The sequence below is a fragment of the Geotrypetes seraphini genome, chromosome 7 (genome assembly GCF_902459505.1).
Source record: "Geotrypetes seraphini chromosome 7, aGeoSer1.1, whole genome shotgun sequence".
NCBI lineage: Eukaryota > Metazoa > Chordata > Amphibia > Gymnophiona > Dermophiidae > Geotrypetes > Geotrypetes seraphini.
Window position 1 is genome coordinate 188,209,559 of NC_047090.1, and position 18,779 is coordinate 188,228,337.

At 41.8% G+C, this 18,779-nt stretch overlaps 1 protein-coding gene across 1 annotated transcript in view; it reads right to left on the reverse strand.

The window, feature by feature from the left end:
• NRXN3 (neurexin 3) overlaps positions 1–18,779 on the reverse strand; it is a 1,772,673-nt gene that overhangs the window by 1,228,793 nt on the left and 525,101 nt on the right. Inside the window, exon 8 of the mRNA XM_033952014.1 lies at positions 17,245–17,406. Within this exon, the coding sequence (XP_033807905.1) occupies positions 17,245–17,406 (162 nt within the window). The remainder of the gene's footprint in view (positions 1–17,244; positions 17,407–18,779) is intronic.

The following is an 18,779-nucleotide window of genomic DNA, read 5'->3' on the forward strand; positions in this document are numbered from 1 at the left end:
TGACTGAATGAACTGGGAGGTTTTAGTTATTGAAGAATGTGACTGAGTGGAGGGTTTTTTTTCTGACCAATGAGTAAATGAAAGCCTGCTGCTTATTGAAAAGCTGTGCTTCTATCTGCAGTGCTTCTAATACAGCTTTTTCCTCCACTTTTATGACAGATCCGGTTCCCTCATTCAGTAGAAGAGAGTGGAGTGGAGTAATTGTGTGACGTCAATTACCCCGATATTCACTGGATAAATGTTAAATCAGGGAGTACTGCAGAAGTAATAGATGACTGCTTCTTGGAGCAACTGGTCTAGATCTGACAAGAGGGAGCGCTACATTAGATGTAGTCCTTAATGGAATCCAGGGCATAGTACAAAAAATATCAGTTCGGTTCGCCAGAAAATAGTGATCATAACATGCTCAAATTTGAGCTGATATCTTGAGTGACATCACAAAAGAAATCTACTGTAGCGGCATTTAATTTTCAAAAGAGTAACTGTGATAAAATGAGGAAATTTGTTAAAAAGAAGCTAAAAGAAATGGTGGCTAAGGTTAGGACTTTAAATCAGGCATGGATGCTATTTAAAAATACCATTGTGGAAGCCCAGACCAGATGTATTCCATGTCTTAGCAAAGGTGGAAAGAAGAGCAAATGAGAACAGGCATGGTTAAAAGGTGAAGTGAAAGAGGCTATTAGAGCCAAAAGATTGGACAGGGGTACAAAAAAACCCCCAAACAACCAAAAAAAGAAAGGAAAGAACTAAAAAGGGAAAATCAGTATGTCAGAGATATCTGTATATTGAGGGAACAAGGCAGGAGGAGAAATGAAAGAGACAAGTAACTGGTACCAGCATAATAGACAATACACCTAAGCAGCACCAAGACCAGCCGCCACTATCGAGAGCCTTTGTCCCAATCCAGCCAGACGTGTGTGCTCTTCACCATACAATTTGTTGGAGAGATCAATCTGCCTGCTTTTAAATATCAGCAGCATTGGGAAAACAACTGCTTTTACACCTAAGAAGCAGCGGGTACATCCACAACCACCAAGATCCCACAAACCCGATCCTGCCAGGAGCGTGAACTCCTCCCCCTGCAGTCCATTGGAGAGATCAATCTGCCTGCTTTTAAATATCAGCAGCAGTGGAGATCAACTGCTTTTACATCTAAGCAGCAATGAGACCAGCCACAACCACCGAGAGCACTCAGACCCGATCCTACCAAGAGTGTGAACTCTTCCCCCCCTGCAATCCGCTAAGAAGATCGACTGTCGGCTCCGGGCGGCTTTCCCGCAGAGGAGAGAATCCTGCATTCACCGTGGACCTCATCTGGGGCAGCCTCCTTGGAGCGGCTGGGGCACGGGCAGTGTGTCTGGGAGGGAATGCATGGATGGGAGAACATCGCAGGGGAGGAGACATAGGCATCCTGGGACTGTCGGCCAGAAGAAGCCCTTTCTGGATACGTCAATCGCTCCTCCTAAACTTACTTGCTCCACTTCATCACTGACGCTGACCCATTCTGCTTCTATTCCTTTCTCTCCTCTCTTCTACCTTCCAAAGTATTTAGATCAATGCTGTCTTTTTAAAATGTTTATTTTATTTTTATTTTTCCTCTAACTCTACTTTTCACTTCACTATTACCCTCCAGGTACTTTAGTTAGATTGTGAGCCTTCGGGACAGTAAGGGAATTTTCCAAGTACCTTTCTTATTTCTAATCTTAATGTATATTTTCTGTAAACCGCTTAGAACCTAACGGATGTAGCGGTATATAAGAAATAAATTACATTACATTACAATGAAACCGTTCAGGAAACAAAGGTAGAATAACGTGTTTTATTTGGAATGCATTAATTGCGTTGGGAAATATGAATTGCCTCTTTTCAGGTTTTCTACTTCACAATGTGCCTGGTAGTGAGAGGAGAGCGTTGTGTTGCTATTGCTCAGAGAACACGAAAATCAGGATTTTTTTTTTTAATGTATGGTGACTTCCACAGAGAAATGTTCTAGTTCTGAGGTGGAATATCAGCTTCCATATAACTAATTTTATTATGGTGTGTTAAACTGAGCTTTTCTTTTGCTTTCTTTATCATTTTACTCTTGTTTGAGCATCATCCATCTCTGTGTTTTTGCTGAAAAGCAGGTTAAGGTATGTGTGGCGAGAAAGATGATTCTTTGAGTCTGTCTGGCAGCATCTATTGTTTTGCTTTGACATGGGTGACCTGGGCCTAAAAGGAGTGGCGTGCGAGGCTCTGTTGTCATTCACTGTGTTACTGAAGCTACTACCCTCTACGAAGCTACTGCTATAGGCAGTTGGCCAGTCTTGCCTAATAGTTGGGGCAGCCCTTGCCCCGCCCCCTATTTTGGATGCTTGGGGGTGGGGGTGAGGTAGGAGCACCAACTCATCCCTCGCCACAGGCAGTAGATTGCCTTGAGCCACCCCTGACAAGGGGACACTTGATGAAGTTACATGGAAATACCTTTAAAACAAATAGGAGGAAATATTTTTTAAATCAGAGAATAGTTAAGTTCTGGAATGCGTTGCCAGAAGATGTGGTAAGAGCGGTTATCGTAGCTAATTTAAAAAAAAAGGTTTAGACAAGTTCCTGGAGAAAAAGTCCATAATCTGTTATTGAGACAAACACGGGGAAGCCATTGCTTGTCCTGGGACCGGCAGCATGGAATGTTGCTACTAGTTGGGTTTCTGCCAGGTACTTGAGGCCTGGATTGGCCACTGTGGAAACAGGATACCGGGCTAGACAGACCAGTGGTCTGACTTAGTATGGCTATTCTTATGTTCTTATGTCCCCAGCATTTACAGTGATTCAATTTTGCCGCCAGCGCCAGCCCTGAAGGCTTTTCTCTGGTGCGTCCCGTTCTTGCAGATGCTACTTCCTGTTTCCTGTCTAGTGGGTCACGGCAGAGAGAAGCCTTTAGGGCTGGTGCCGGTAGCAAATCTGAATCCCTGAAGTGGCTGAAATGGTCCTATTTCAAAAAGGATGAAACCAGGGCAATCTATGAAACTACGAGACAACGTAATTCAAAGAAATCCAAGAATGTGTTTTACACTTTACGTAGAGCTAAGCTGTGCAATTTGTTTCCAGAAGATGTGGCAAAAGCAGTTAGCAAAGCCGGGTTTAAAAGGGAGTTAGACATGTTTCTGGAGGAAAAGTTTATTAATCAATTTACTAGCCGTGTGGACTTGGGGGATCCTTGGGGCCGAGAGCAAAGATCGGATCTACTCTTTGAGATCCTGCGGGATGACCACTGTCGGAAAGAGATTCTGGTCATGAAGGATCTTTGCTCTGCCCCAACGTTGCACACATAGATTTTAATCGCCCGACAATGGAAGAAACCAAGCTGAAGAGCAGTGGTGCAAGGGAGAAGCCCACACAAGCACAAGGCTTTCCGGAAAGCCCTCGCACTTGGCATGTGATCCAACATGTATTATAATATTTGCAGTATTGCATCTCCTGATACACCCCATCACTGGGAACTGAGTGACAGAAATCCCTGCTCAAGGTGAAATTGTTAATGTGAGCCACTGGCACGAGAAGGACTCGCTGCACTCCTGAAGTAATTTGGAAAGGTAAATGTGGGGAAGTAGAAGGAGGTGGTGGTGGGGGGGGGGGGGGGGGGGGGTTAGCAAGCCCTTAGAGTGTGCTGAAGCTGTAGGATCAGTTCACAATACAGCTTCTGCATTTTCTGCAGCTTGAAGAGGGAAAAAGACGGAATGGCAAGTCTAAAAAAAAATGACATTATTGCAAGTCCCATAGGTGCTGGCAATTGGAATAAACGTGTAGCAATTAACAGAATTAACACAGCTTTAAATAGCTTGGCTCACCAGATGTGGACTCCAATCAGGGTTCTATAAAACGAAAAGTTATTGCAGATTAAACTATTAATCATCTGCTCTGCGAATCTTTCCCTCGCGCGCGCTCTCTCTCCCATTCGCTCTCCATTCAAAAGCCATTTAATTTAAGAGGGCTAATAATCCAGACGGGGCCTTGGGGACGAATAGAGTGGCATTAAACCATCCCCAGTCTATCCTGGCGCTTAACCTCATGTCCCGTTTAGCTGTCAGTGCATCGCTTTACCCCTTTACTGCTTGCAGGGGGAGGAGGCTCAGTTCAGAGCAGATACAAGAGCCGGCAGGCAGTGCCCGAAGACCAAAGATCATCAGAAGGTTATATTTTACACATTTTGAGGAGTGGATGTCATTTCCTGGTCAGAGTGCACAGATTGTGAATCAGGAATTCCTGTTACCACCGATACACACTTTGGCCAAGTCACTGCAGGGTAAATGCCCAGATAGCAATGCCAGACCATGTTTGGGCCAAGCATTCAAGATCCAGATTTGTGCAGTCGGCTGGTCCTTATCTAGTTTAGTATAATATTCAGCGCCTGACCACCTACAGCAGAGTCTCTCAAACTGTGCGCCCCAAAGAGATTCCGGGTGTAGACACCAGACTAGATGACATGAATGTCACGTACGCAAGAGTCTGTCAATGTGATAAGCATCTGCGTGCATAAGGATAGAACCGCCCAGACAAGCATCATTCTTTGACGCGATTGGTCCTTGAAAACTAACGGCAGTCGTTATCCTAAGTTGAGCAACAAAGCAATCGAGGCTTTGTTACCGTTTGGATCTTCTCATCTTTGTGAACTTGGATTTTCAGCTCTGACAGAAATTAAATTGAAATAAAGAGAACGGTGTCAGGTCAAAAGCAAGCCGGGACAAAGGCGCGCGCAGACAATTGAGCGCAGCGCGGAGGCACGCGCCACAGAAAATTACTGTTTTTACGGCTCTGACGGGGGCGTGGGGGGAACCCCCCCACTTTACTTAATAGAGATTGCGCCGCGTTGTGGGGGTGTGGGGGGTTGTAACCCCCCACATTTTACTGAAAACTTCACTTTTTCTCTGTTTTTAGGGAAAAAGTGAAGTTTACAGTAAAATGTGGAGGGTTACAACCCCCCAAACCCCCCACAACGCCGGCGCGATCTCTATTAAGTAAACTGGGGGGGCTCCCCAACAAAACCCCCCGTCGGAGCCCCTAAAAACTGTAATTTTCTTCGGTGCGCGCCTTTGTCTTTCGCCAAGTTGTCTATGAACCAAAGAGAACGACTGCAGATGGTGGATGATGATCTGCATGTTTCTTCATCAACTATCGAGTTGCGTTTTGAGTAAATTTGCGCACAAAAACAAGCCCATCCATTGCATTGATTAGCAATTCTATTCTATCTACTTTAGTTTCACCGTTGTTAAAATTACCCTTACATAGCTCTCAAATTTAATTTATTTTTTTTTTTGGTTTTGCAATTTCATAATTTCAGTTATAATGTACCATGAAAAAACATTTGCTCCATTTCAGACACACTGACCTACAGCATAATCATAAGCCTGACTTTTATACTTTCTGATTTGTCTGCTTTAGATGGTTAAGTGTTGAATAGCGGCACTTAACCTCACAAACACCAACTCCTCCCCTGGACCAGCCACAAACTAGCTGGCTGTGGCTTTAGCAGTTAGTGCTGGAATTCAGTGGCACTAGCTGGTTAAGGTCTGCTGAATAGCTCTGCACAGCTGATTTAATCAGCTGGTTAATTGCTTTAAATATTGACCCCTTTGTTTCTCCCTGCCAGCTTCCCAACAGCAACTGGTTAATAATATGTTTATTCAAATTTGGTATACCACTGAATCTTACAGAGTTCTCAACGGTTTACATATCTTTTTTACAGGTACTTCAAGTGGGCTCACATACCTGGGATAGAGGAGGATTAGGTGACTTGCCCGGAGTCACAGGAAGCAGCACGGGGTTTTGAACCCACAACCTCAAGGTTCTGAGGCTGTTGATCTAACCACTGTACCACACTCCAAGCAGGTGCTCCTGTTGCCCGGATAAATAGTACTGATTGGTGTCCTAACCGAATTTTCAGTGACATTACTCTTGTCGATGTGCTCTCTTCCCAGCAAGCTGTGTTGGATGAAGATTTTGATCTTTCCTTTTAATGGTTGCTGGACTGACTCTGTGGAATGCTTTGCCATTTGCACTGAACTCATTATCAACATGTATCGTTTCCCACAGGCCTTTTCTGCACCATAGAATATAATTGCCTATTCATTAGGATGTGGTTTTATCCATGGTGTCTATGCACAATATTTGTGAAGTCAGGCATTTTTTTTGCAGTAATCTGACACATAGAAACATGATGGCAGATAAAGGCCAAATGGCCCATCCAGTCTGCCCATCTGCAGTAACCATTATCTCTTTTCTTTCTCTAAGCGATCCCACGTGACTATCCCAGGCTTTCTTGAATTCAGACACAGTCTCTCTCCACCACCTCTTCCGGGAGACTGTTCCACAAATCTACCACCCTTTCTGACGCTGAAACCGTGGATTGAAGACAAAGTTTTATTTTATTTTTCTTTCCAGCTTATGATTTATCTTTAATCTTATCTATTGTTTTGCCTTTTGTCTTTGTTTTGTTCTATTTCTATCATTTAAATTTCTCCAGAATTCTACTGTTCAACGGCTCCCCCTTCTGCTTCTATTCCTTTCTCTCCTCTCTTCTACCTTCCAAAGTATTTAGATCAATGCTGTCTTGTTAAAATGTTTATTTTATTTTTATTTTTCCTCTAACTCTACTTTTCACTTCTCTATTACCCTCCAGGTACTTTAGTTAGATTGTGAGCCTTCGGGACAGTAAGGGAATTTTTCAAGTACCTTTCTTATTTCTAATCTTAATGTATATTTTCTGTAAACCGCTTAGAACCTAACGGATGTAGCGGTATATAAGAAATAAATTACATTACATTCTGTAGAAAAGGAGGAAAAGTCCATAGTCTGTTATTGAGAAGGACATGGGGGGAAGCCACTTCTTGCCCTGTACTGGTAGCATGGAATATTACTACTCCTTGGGTTTTGGCCAGGTACTAGTGACCTGGATTGGCCACCGTGAGAATGGGCTAATGGCTTGATGGACCATTGGTCTGACCCAGTAAGGCTATTCTTATGTTCTAACTCCAGAGCCTATCACCAAAGAGACGAGGCTTGCATGGGACTGGGGTTGGGAGGCAGAACAGGGCGGGGCCATGTGCCCTCCTTTACCAGATGCTAAATAGGGACATCTTTTAAAGAAGCCACACCCATAAAAATATGAAAACTAAAAAGATTTCCCCGCATCCCAAATGATTAATTTGCTAGGCTGAGGTGAGAGAAAGCACCAGTGACCTTAACAGTATTACCAGCTTTCACAGAGCCAGCATGGACAAAAGCAGATGGCAAGATGCCAACTATGCCGCTCTGCATAAGGACTTTATATCCTTGACATCACTATTGCTCAAGTCGGTACTAGAGTACCCCTTTGCCAGTTGGGTTTTCAGGATAACCTGAATAAAGATGCATGAAAGAGATTTGCATATAATAGAGGCAGTGTCTGCGGATCAAGTTTATGCATATTCATTATGGATATCCTGAAAATCTGACTGGCAAAGGGGCACTCCAGGATTAGGGTTACCAGACATCTGAAAAAACCCAGGCATATCCTCTTTTTAGAGGACGGTCTGGGTGTCTTGAGGGATTTCTAAAACCAGGCAGTTTGTCCGCGTTTTGGAAGTCTCCAACCTCAGGGCCAGGTCTGGAAGGCATCTACGCATGAGTGGACGCTGATGCGATGACATCATATGCATGCACGTGATATCATCCCCTCTACGTCCGTGCATGCAGGGAGGTTTGTGCGGGGGCGGAGCTGGGAGTGGGGGCAGGCCCAGGTGTCCTCTTTTTTAACAGAAGAAATCTGGTAACCCTATCCAGGACTGATTCGGGGGAACAGTGTTTTTCATGAATTAAATCATCTCACGTAACTATTCATTAGTGCTATTTTATGTCAAGTACAATGCGGAATCGGCAACCAGTGGGCATTTCTTAAAAGAGGCATGACATGGTCATACTTCTTGGAGTTTGTTATGATTTTTATTGCTGAGTTTTGTATAAGTTGTAGGCGCTTTATTTGTTTCTGAGTGATACCTTGAAAGAGGGAGTTTCAATAGTCTAGTTTAGAAATAATAAGGGAGTGAATGAGAATATTATGGGCAGAAAGTTCAAATACCTTTGCCGAGGATCTAATCATGCATAGCTTAAAAAACAGTTTTTGATTACCTGACTAATGTGGTCCTGATATGATAGTTTCTGGTCCAAAATAACTCCCAGAGTTTTAATGCTTGTAACTTCTTGGAGGGGCATACTATTTAGGCAGAGGCCTTCCTTCCAAGGGAACAGGATAGTTTGAGATTTCAGGATGTTCAAGGCTAGCATATTGTTCCTCAACCATTGGCTAATTTTCCCTAGCTTTTCGGTTATTTTCTGAAGATCATTTGGATTCTCTGTATTAAGTGGGTGAAGGAACTGTACGTCATCGGCATACGCATAAGTGATAAATCCGATGGACTCACTCAGAGCGATCAATGAGGCAAGAAAAATGTTAAAGAGAAAAGGAGAAAGAATTGAACCCTGTGGGATACCATAGTTAGCAGAAAAAGAATCAGAAGTGGAATTATTGAAGCTAACCTTTGCAGAGCGTTCTGAGAAGTATGATTGGAACCAACTTAGTACTTGATCACTAATTCCAATTGAGGCCAGTCTGTTGAGGACTAAGGAATGATCTATGGTATCAAAGACTGCAGAGAGGTCTAGCGATATCAGAACAACGGAGTTATGGTGGTCAAGATGGTAGAGAATCTTTGTAGTTAAACCAATAAGTGAATGCTCTGTCAAGTGATGAGCCCTGAAACCAGTTTGATTTGGGTGCAGGTTGTGTATTTTATCAATGAAATCTGAGATCTGGTTAAACACCACTTTTTTGTCAGTTTCACAAGAAATGGGAAATTTGTAATAGGTCTATAATTTGAAGCTTTGTCTACTGAGATTGAATGAGCTTTGATAAAAGGTCTGACTATCGCTTCCTTCCAAAGCTTTGGAAGGGAACCAGTGAATAAGCTACTAGAAATTAGTTTGTGAATGAAAGGACCAAGAATAGGAAACAGAAGTTTTAGTACTGAGGAAGGAATCAAGTCCGAAGGGGAACCTTTGGGATTCAGACTTGTGAGATATCAGCGTAAATTGTTCAAAGACGGAATATTGAATTTGGAGCATTTAGAGACTGCTATCCTAGGGGATTTCACTTCCTCATCAGGGCTGAGCAGAATTTGTGGTTGAACAGCCTTTCTTATTTTTTAAATTTTTTTCTTAAAGAAATCCGACAAGTTATGGGCAGTGATCTTACAAACCCCTTTAGGGGTTTTTTTCTTTTGGTTGCTGTTGGTCAGAGATCTAAGAATAGCAAAGAGGACTGAGGAGTTTCTTGTTTTTGAGATGTGCGTTGAGTAATATTTTTTCTTTGCTTGATTTATTTTGTGTTTATAATAATCTCCTTGGGTTCTGAATTTATTTAAGTTATCGATAGATTTATTTTTGCGCCAGTTCCTCTCAAGGGATCATAATTGTTTTTAAATTAAGGTTAATTCAGCATTGAACCAGGGGTTTTAAAGTTTTTTGGGAGGGATGGTTCTTGTTTGGGTCGGAGATAGTTTGTCCAAAAGACTAGTGGTGGTTTTGTCCCAAACAGATAGTTGATCATCTATTGGGATGTTATTAAAGTCTTCACATTTAAGAACTAGGGAGGCGGCAACTGAAGATACATCTAATTTAGCATAGTCTCTAAAGGAAACAGTTAAGGGCTGGTAAACATCGCTGATGGATTTTGGCAGATATTGGATTGTGATCAGGGAATGGTCAGATCAGGGGACGGAAATTACAGAGGGGGAAGAGAAGCAAATGTTTAGGGAGACAGGAATAACGATTGCATCTAGCAAGTGACCACCTATATGTGTAGGGCAGTTTATTAAAGAATTTAAATTTAGATCTGTGAAGAAATCTTGAAATTCTGCTGCAAGAGTGTCATCCCTATCCTCAAAATGGATATTAAAGTCCCCAAGGTTCATAAAATTTGAGCTGCATGAGGCAAAGTCTAGTAAGATAGACTGAAGCGAGATAGACTTGTCTTTGTTGGAGGGGCATAAAGAAGAAGAAGATCCGTCTGAGGAGAGCTGTTGATTTTGCACTGTAAAAATTCTATTGAAACTTGCGAAGGGGAGTACTCTAGGTCTGTTATTAAGGAGTCTTTGTAAATCACAGCCAGACCTCCTCCTCTCTTACCAAAACGGTGGTTGAAACTAAATGAGAAATTGCTATGACATTTATATGATAGGTTTGCCTCCTCTCCCTTATTTAACCATGTTTCCAAGATACATAGACTATCGAGTTTGTAATCAGTGATTGTATCTTTTAGGAAATGGTGTTTGTTCTTAATCGATCTAGCATTAATTAACCCTATCTTTAAAGGATTAATATGAGGCTGCTTAGACGAGTGACAAGAGAGAGGGATGTGTTATATAATGAACCCCTCCCTTTTCCTCTCATCTAAGCTTGAGTCTTTTATCTCACTGCTGTACTTCCTGGTCACCTCTACAACCTTTGCTCTGATGGGTTTGCAAAGGATGACCTCTCTCTGCTACCTCTTGCCAAGCTCTGTCTCTATTGGTCTCTTCTCTTTCCTCCCCTGCTTTCTAGGTACACCCTGAGAATACTTTTTCTTAGAATCTGTAATTTTTCTGCTTCCATCTCATCCACATGCAGCTGTAGTCCCGAACAAAGACCAGCCTTTTTTTTTTTACCTGGGGCTATCTGACCACATATATGAACAATTCAATATTTCATCTCTGGAACTTGAAATGCTTTACTATCTAATATTTTCTCACCTCTGCCAAAAAGCTCCTGCTCTTCAAACCTTCACTTCCAGTTGAAATATCCAAAATTCTATCAGCTGTGAGTACATCTACTATATTTATTCAATAACGTATATTTCAGAAAATTATAAGGACTGCCTGCATGTGTGTTGGTGTTCTAAGGTTTAGCTTTCTGTTGAATATACTGCATAACTTGAGACTCTTCGACTGAAGCAGCACATATATAGAAACATAATATTTAGCACTGAATTTCTGGGTATGTACAATTGGCTAAAGCTTAGCTGGTTAAGTGTGATATTCAGCATTTACTGGCTATGGAGCATCACTTAACTGGCCAAAGGCTGACTGCCCCCAAATAGCTGTTAGCCAGTCGTTTTCAGCGGCAATAACCAGTTAAGTGCTGCTGAAAATGACCGATTAGCCCTGAACAACTGATTTAACTAACCAGGAGCCATTTCTGGCCAGTTAAATCGCTTTGAATATTGACCTGCTTATAAACAAATGCTAAAAGTTTGAACCCAGTTCTTGCCTTTAACGAAAGCCTATGCAACTTTATAAGAATGGGCTGCTGTAATCTGTTGATGTACCTCCTAAAATTAACTTAGCTGCAGAGTGTGAAAATGTCTTGGCCCTTACACCGCAAAGGAGCCATCTTGACTCATTTAACTATTCACAAATCGCTTTTTTATCCAGTTGTAATCCATGTGGTACCCCAGAATGCGATTCTAATACCATTTAGGACCCCTGAGGAAGGAATCCTAAATGGTTTCGAAACACGGACCGTGTTGGGTCCCGGTTTATCACCTTTTTGGACCATACTTTGGATACAAACTGTTTTTGTTCAAATAATGTTTGATGATTAAAGACTTGTCATCTTGTGCATCATCTCTGCAGTTTTCTCCTTTGTTCATTGTTTGACACATCACTGCAGTTCTGTTGGATTTTTGGTTGTGTTGGTCCTTAGGACGTCCAACTTTTTTGGCCTTTTTCAAATACAAAAACGTCCAAGTTCAAAAAATCCAAATCAAGCCTATTTGGACATAAGAGAGACCAGCATCTTAATGGACTGTCCACATAGACATATCATCAGGGCAATCAGACACCTTAGGGGGCACTGCTGTGAGCATCACACAAAAAGTGCCAGATACACCGGGACCCAAGTGCCAGATAAACCGGGACCCAACACGGTCCGTGTTTCGAATACCATTTAGGACTCCTTCCTCAGGGGTCCTAAATGGTATTAGAATCGCATTCTGGGGTACCACATGGATTACAACTGGATAAAAAAGCGATTTGCGAATAGTTAAATGAGTCAAGATGGCTCCTTTGCGGTGTAAGGGCCAAGACATTTTCACACTCTGCAGCTAAGTTAATTTTAGGAGGTACATCAACAGATTACAGCAGCCCATTCTTATAAAGTTGCATAGGCTTTCGTTTTATATAGGCGATTTATCAAATAAACTTGAACCTGAACCTGAACCACAAAAACTTCCTCTGGGTGTACAGTGAGCCCTCTAAAACTCCCCTAAAACCTATTGTACACCTGTCTACCACTCCAATAGCCCTTATGTGGTTCTTTGCCCAGCCCTTATGTGTTTGCTTGCCCAGTTCTCCAGGCACAGTTCTGAATATAGCCAGTGCCTGTATAACAGCTGGCTTCTCCCCAACACTACTCATGGACAACCCTGGTACTAATTACACCATGCCCCGGCAGTCAGAAGGGATATTCAATGGCACTGCATGGTTAAGAGTTACTGAATATCTAGGGATGACTCACTGAGTGGGGTTTAAGTGGGTAGGAGCTTTGCTTAACTGCTTAGACCCTGTTGAATATCTACCCCAAAATAAAGAAATATAGGTATCATCAAGAAAGGTATTACAACCAGAACGAAAGAAGTTATCCTGCCCTTGTATCGGGCGATGGTGTGCCCGCATCTGGAGTACTGCGTCCAATATTGGTCGCTGTACCTTAAGAAGGATATGGCAATACTCGAGAGGGTTCAGAAAAGAGCGACATGATTGATAAAAGGTATGGAAAACCTTTCATATGCTGAAAGACTAGAGAAACTGGGGCTCTTTTCCCTGGAAAAGCGGAGACTTAGAGGGGACATGATAGAGACTTACAAGATCATGAAGGGCATGGAGAAAGTGGAGAGGGACAGATTCTTCAAATGTTCGAAAACTACAGAACAAGAAGGCATTCGGAAAAATTAAGAGGGGACAGATTCAGAACCAATGTTAGGAAGTTCTTCTTCATCCAACACCTGAAATGCGCTTCCAGAGGATGTGATAGGACAGAGTATGGTATTGGGGTTCAAGAAGGGATTAGATAATTTCCTGAAGGAAAAGGGGATAGAAGGGTATAGATAGAGGATTACTATACAGGTCCTGGACCTGATGGGCCTCCGCGTGAGCGGACTGCTGGGCATGATGGACCTCTGGTCTGACCCAGCAGAGGCACTGCTTATGTTCTTTTGTTCTTATAAGTAGTATATATTTCCACAAGTCCACATCAGGGAGGAGAGCTGGATTCAAGAAAAAGAAATGGTTTATAAACAGGCAAAACCAGAGACCTTTTCATCTCTGCATAAATAGCCATATACAAAATATTGTCAACTGTTCTTTGTGGGCTCACACCCCTAATGACATTCTGCTCTTGGAACTGAAACTGTTTCCGATTGGGTAGGGCAAGAAATAACATGTTTATTACCCCGATAAGTAACAAAACATTTACAGGGGAAATTCAGAAATATGACAAACGAAGAAAAATAATGCTAACATTTAAAGAGAGAAAATCGTTCCTTCGCACTTGAATAACTCACATCCCATGTGGAAAACAAATCATTATCTTCTACCCACAAAAACAAAAAGCTCCTTCTTTGTAAAGTAAATCTTTAATTTCAAAGCAGGTGGCTTGAGTGGCACTTGTATCTCTAGATGACTCTAAAAAAAGAGCAGATAAATCAAAACACTCCGCAAATGGGGGAGGGGGAGATATCCGTTCCAAGCTATCCTCCAACCTGCCTTCCGAAGGCCTATTAGCAAAGTAAGAACATTTCACATTAGGCCAGCCAGAGCCTCCTTAAAGTACTGTCTGAGTAACATTTCAGGAGACAAAAGGTGAATGACAGGAAATTGCACAGACTCAAAAGTTCCTAGCTGCCAACTGATTATCCAGGGCTTCTATTTTATGATGCAAAAGTAAATGATCTTTTATACCAGAAGCTGCAGCAGCCACTGCTTACGATTCCAAAACCCTAGACCTATTATCGATCTGGAGCAGTTGAACATCTAACTGAGAAGATTTATCAACAACTTGAGCAGTAAAATTACACAAGTGCCTCGATAGTGCTTCAGTCCTAGATACAATGTGCCAAATACCTGTAAGAGATATGTCCCAAGTGCTGTGCACTTCAGATGCAGCCACTGGAGGAGAGACAGCTCTTAAAGTCAGAATGGAAACAGAAACCATAGGAGAGGAGACCCCAATGTGATCGACCAACCCCACCATTAATAGGTCCATTGCCACTAGTGCAGATAAATGAAGGCTTAGGCAAAGTGGACACTGATCTCCCGTCAGAGCTAAAGGGGACACCAAACCCTGAAGAACCCCCCACACACATTAACAGCAGGAGGGATGCCCAGTCCCTTCTGCCAGAGCCCCCCCTAACATTTAGAGATGCTTTTAATCCTTAAATACTCAGTATCAAAGGTCAATGTCTCAACTGTCTCATAAGATTTTTATTGTTTTTTTGGGGCTTCAGACATGCAAATTGTTTGCCCAATTTCTTGGCGATACAAGAGTCTTAGTGGCTATGGCTGTGGCTTCTTCATTCGCCCACTTACTCAAAGCTTTATGAATGTTTTTTAAAATGTTTTTTTATCGTGTTTTATATAAAGTGCATAATGTTCTCATAAATAATTACAAAGAAATAACTTATCTTAAAAGAGTTGTTTCCTTGATAAGATCGGGTCAGGGACCTGTCATATCGACATGTTTCGCCGTGAGGCTTTTTCAAGATTAAGTCCCCCTTTTTCAATTTCAACAGACCATCCCGATATCTGACTTTTCTGATCTAACAAATCCTTAAATGACATACAGCGCAGCAAGCACTATTTATATTAAAAAAAAATTTTATAATAATAACTTTTTTTTTTTTTTTACCTTTCCTCATGTTCCTTCCATTCATGGCTCTTTCTTTCTTTCTTTCTTTCTTTTTTTTTTAAACATTAACTTTGTAACTTACTCCCTTTTTTCCTTATGTATTCATGTTTGCCCATCTAACCCATTTTAAGCAGTATTTTGAATTGTATGTCTATTTTATATTTTATTGTAGCTCGCTTAGTAAATTATAGATAAGCGATTTATCAAATCTAAATAAACTTGAAACTTGAACTTGAACATCGCGGGCATCCCCCCTGCTGGACCCCTCCAGCTCCTTCCCCCCCAGGCCAACAGGAATCTTAGACCCCGTTCTGGGATGCACAAGGAGTGGCCTATAATTCCAATTGGCCAGATCCCTTAGGCCACTCCTACTACCATTCCTACTGTTAATCGCTCTACAAAGTCTTTTGTTAGCTAAAGTAAGGTAATAGAAAGGTTTTGTTCCTGCTGACTCAGTCTTTTGCTCACGAAGAAAACTTTTGCCCACATCAACTTGGTCCTTAGAGGGAACAATGATTATGAGTTGTACAAAATCTGAAAATCCTGTAAAATCTACCCAAAAGCAGAACTGGGGAGAAAGTAGATCCCTGCAGAACTCTGCATTTTAAAAACTGTAGTGTTGAATAAAAGCCACCCAGTGCTTGATGTATATTCTATTCATAACATAAGAAAAATGATTGCAGGGTCCCTCCAACAATTCCATAACCCATTACAACAATATCACATGATCTACTCTGTATCAAATACCACATTGTTATCTAATTGAGATGCTTCATTGGGTTTTTCTCCCACTTATTTCACAGAGTGCCTACCCAGAAGCTTCGGAGTCAAGTCCACTCAGCAGCATGTCATCACTGGAAGTCCCATAGTGGCCTTTCAAGCCTTCATATTCCACTAATGAGGTTTAGATGTACAAAGAGCTAGATTCTGTAAACAGCGTCTAAATCGTTAGCCGCCTACACAAAAGGCACTGGCCAGGTGTCAATCACATTTAGACACTGTTTCAAAAATTGCGGCTAATGGCACCTATCACAAAACTTAGGCTAGGGTTTTACTGGCCTATACTGCAGACACTTAAGCTCTTTTGAGAATCATGCCTAACCACACTTATTTCGACCTTAGGTGCCTTGCTGTAGATGCAATTTGATACCTACTTTTTTTAATAGTCAATTACCACACCGATTGAGGAAAATTAAAACAATTACATGAAGTGATGGTAGGGCACCTTCCACCCCCTAACATACGGAGAATCAAGCCACAAATGCCTACATTAGTAATGCCTAATGCTCTTATAACAGGGATTACCTCCATAGGGAGCTGGGAAAAGAAGTTCATATAAGGGGAGTGTCTATGAATGACTTCAATAGCAAGCGGTACATTAAAATTCATTACATTGAAGACAATCGGTCAGGCTAGTCTCTTGAGTATGATCATCATGCATGATAATCCTACTCTGGTGTCTCATCAGGTGTACCACGATCAGTTTGGTTTAGGATGGGCATGGAAGGGCTTTGACGGAAGCCCCAGAAATTTGGATCATGAGGACAGTGCTGGGCAGACTTTCATGGTCTGAATCCCACAAATGATGAGATGGTTTGGAAAGGCTGGAGTGAGCTTTGATGGCAGCTCCAGGAGTTGGAACCTAAGGACAATACTGGGAGAACTTCTACGGTCTATGGCCCAGGAATAGCAAAGAAAGAAGATACTTTAATTTCATCATGAAATTGTAATGCATGTAATTATAGGGCAGATTGGATGGACCATTCAGGTCTCTTTATCTGTTGTCATGTATTATATTATGATGTTACTATGATGAAAGAAATTAGTGATCTTAAATTATCTTCATAAATATTTGTGAAAATATATCTTATCAAACTGAAGCACAGATCGTTCTGCTCTCTTACAATCATTTTCTTGATAAAGACCAACTCCCCCTAGTGGAGAGGCATTTGAACTACAAATGACAAATGACAGTTTCAGTCATATGAACTTCTACCACGCTTCCACAGATTTCTATGGAGATAATTCATGATGCCACTGAGTCTGGTGGCATCACCATATAAATAACTCATCTCTGTGACATTATTATCCATGGACTTCCACAGCATCACTATCTTTCACTCCATGACATGCCCGCCTCCCTTTGCATCTTTACTCCTATAAATTTCAATGGCATCACTGGCTTATGTGGCATTACCCTCGTAAATATCTCCTTCTCTACCCCCCCCCCCACCCCAGCCCCCAGGTCATTTACTTCTTCAGACTTCAATTATATTTTTCAGTTGTACCTACCTCTTTGAGGCAACCCATGAAGTTGTTACTGACGGGAGACCCGGGCAAGTCAGCAGTGCTGGGGCTCCCTCCAACGTAGAAGAAGTCATCTGAGCCCAGCATGGTATAGTCCTCCTGCGTGTAGCCGGTCGTGGTGAGGATGCCATCCACAGAGATAGTCACCTGTTCCAGGGAAGAGAATCAATGATGACCCATTCCCAATAGGAATAACGAGAGAAGGACAGGTTGACTCCCCCCCTCCCCCCAACCTTCGCTTTATAGAGCTTTTAGAGACCAGGTTACTCAGAAAAGGGCTTTGTATTTTGGTGCTATACAGTTCCATTTTCTAACCTGTTTTGTTCCCCCTCCCTTCCATTTTCTCTTTCTTTCATATGTTCTACTATTTCTTCTCATTGGAAAGTAGATGTATTGTTTTTTCGGTAGCATTTCTCCTGCCTCAACCCAGGCTAGAAAATGGAACGGCTCTTTCCAACAGATCCCAGGGATCCTTCATATGTGATTTATGTTATTTAATATATATATTTTTTTTATTTGCATCTTATTTGGTAGGTTAGTAAATGAGAAATGAAGCAAGGTTTTTGACAGAACTTCTTTTAACGGCACACTGACACACATGCAAAGGAGGCTGTACTGTTAAAACATTATGGGATGAACATGCAATGAAATTCAAATAGAAGCTTCTTCCACCACCACTATTTTAATAAAGTATAGAAAAAAAAAAATCTCATTAGAAAATTAAATGCAGTGGGAGGGGATTTTAAGAATTCATAGAAAACCAAAGGTAATCAGCCAATCATGCAAATTACTGTGAAACAGCTACCTCACTGAAGTAAACGTTTAAAAAAAAGCGTGCACACAGCATACCTGGACACGCCCCTGCCCCAAACAAATCAAAGCTATAAGAAATCATAAGAGGACTTAAGTATTTCACGCTTGCATGCATATCAATAAAAATGTCAAAAAGAGCCCCCCTAATCAAAACTCGAGTCAAAACTGAATAAGAAATAAAAGGTTTGGAGATGAATTAAAGGTCAATGCATGGGATAGGAGGACAGCTGGGAAGGAGAGAGGTGCAAGATGGAAATGGAGCAGAATCGGTGAAAGGTGTTAAGGTTAGAAGGCAGTGAATGGTCGATGGAGACAAATGGCATGCAGAGTATATGACATCATGGGGCTGGAATTGGAAAACCCAGAGCCCTAGCCCCACACCGAGTGGGGGGGGGAGTTCACATCAAAGGAAAGAGGAAAAGGAGGGAAAGGGGCATGGGAGGTAGGGGGCTGGGGAAGGGGGCAACAGATTTCTGGCCGGTTTTTGCCTCCAGGCCCCTCTCCCCACCCTTATCTTTCACACAAAACATGAAGAGAGGCTTTGACTGTAGCAAGGCCCCATGTATTTAAAAAAACCTTCTAAAAGGTATCTGTACAAAAATATAGAGAAAGCATAGATTAAGAAGCAAAAAAATTCCACTGTTTTTAAAAGAAAAATCATTGTGGTAAAGGATAAACAAGAAGATATAAAAACTGTAGCAATTACA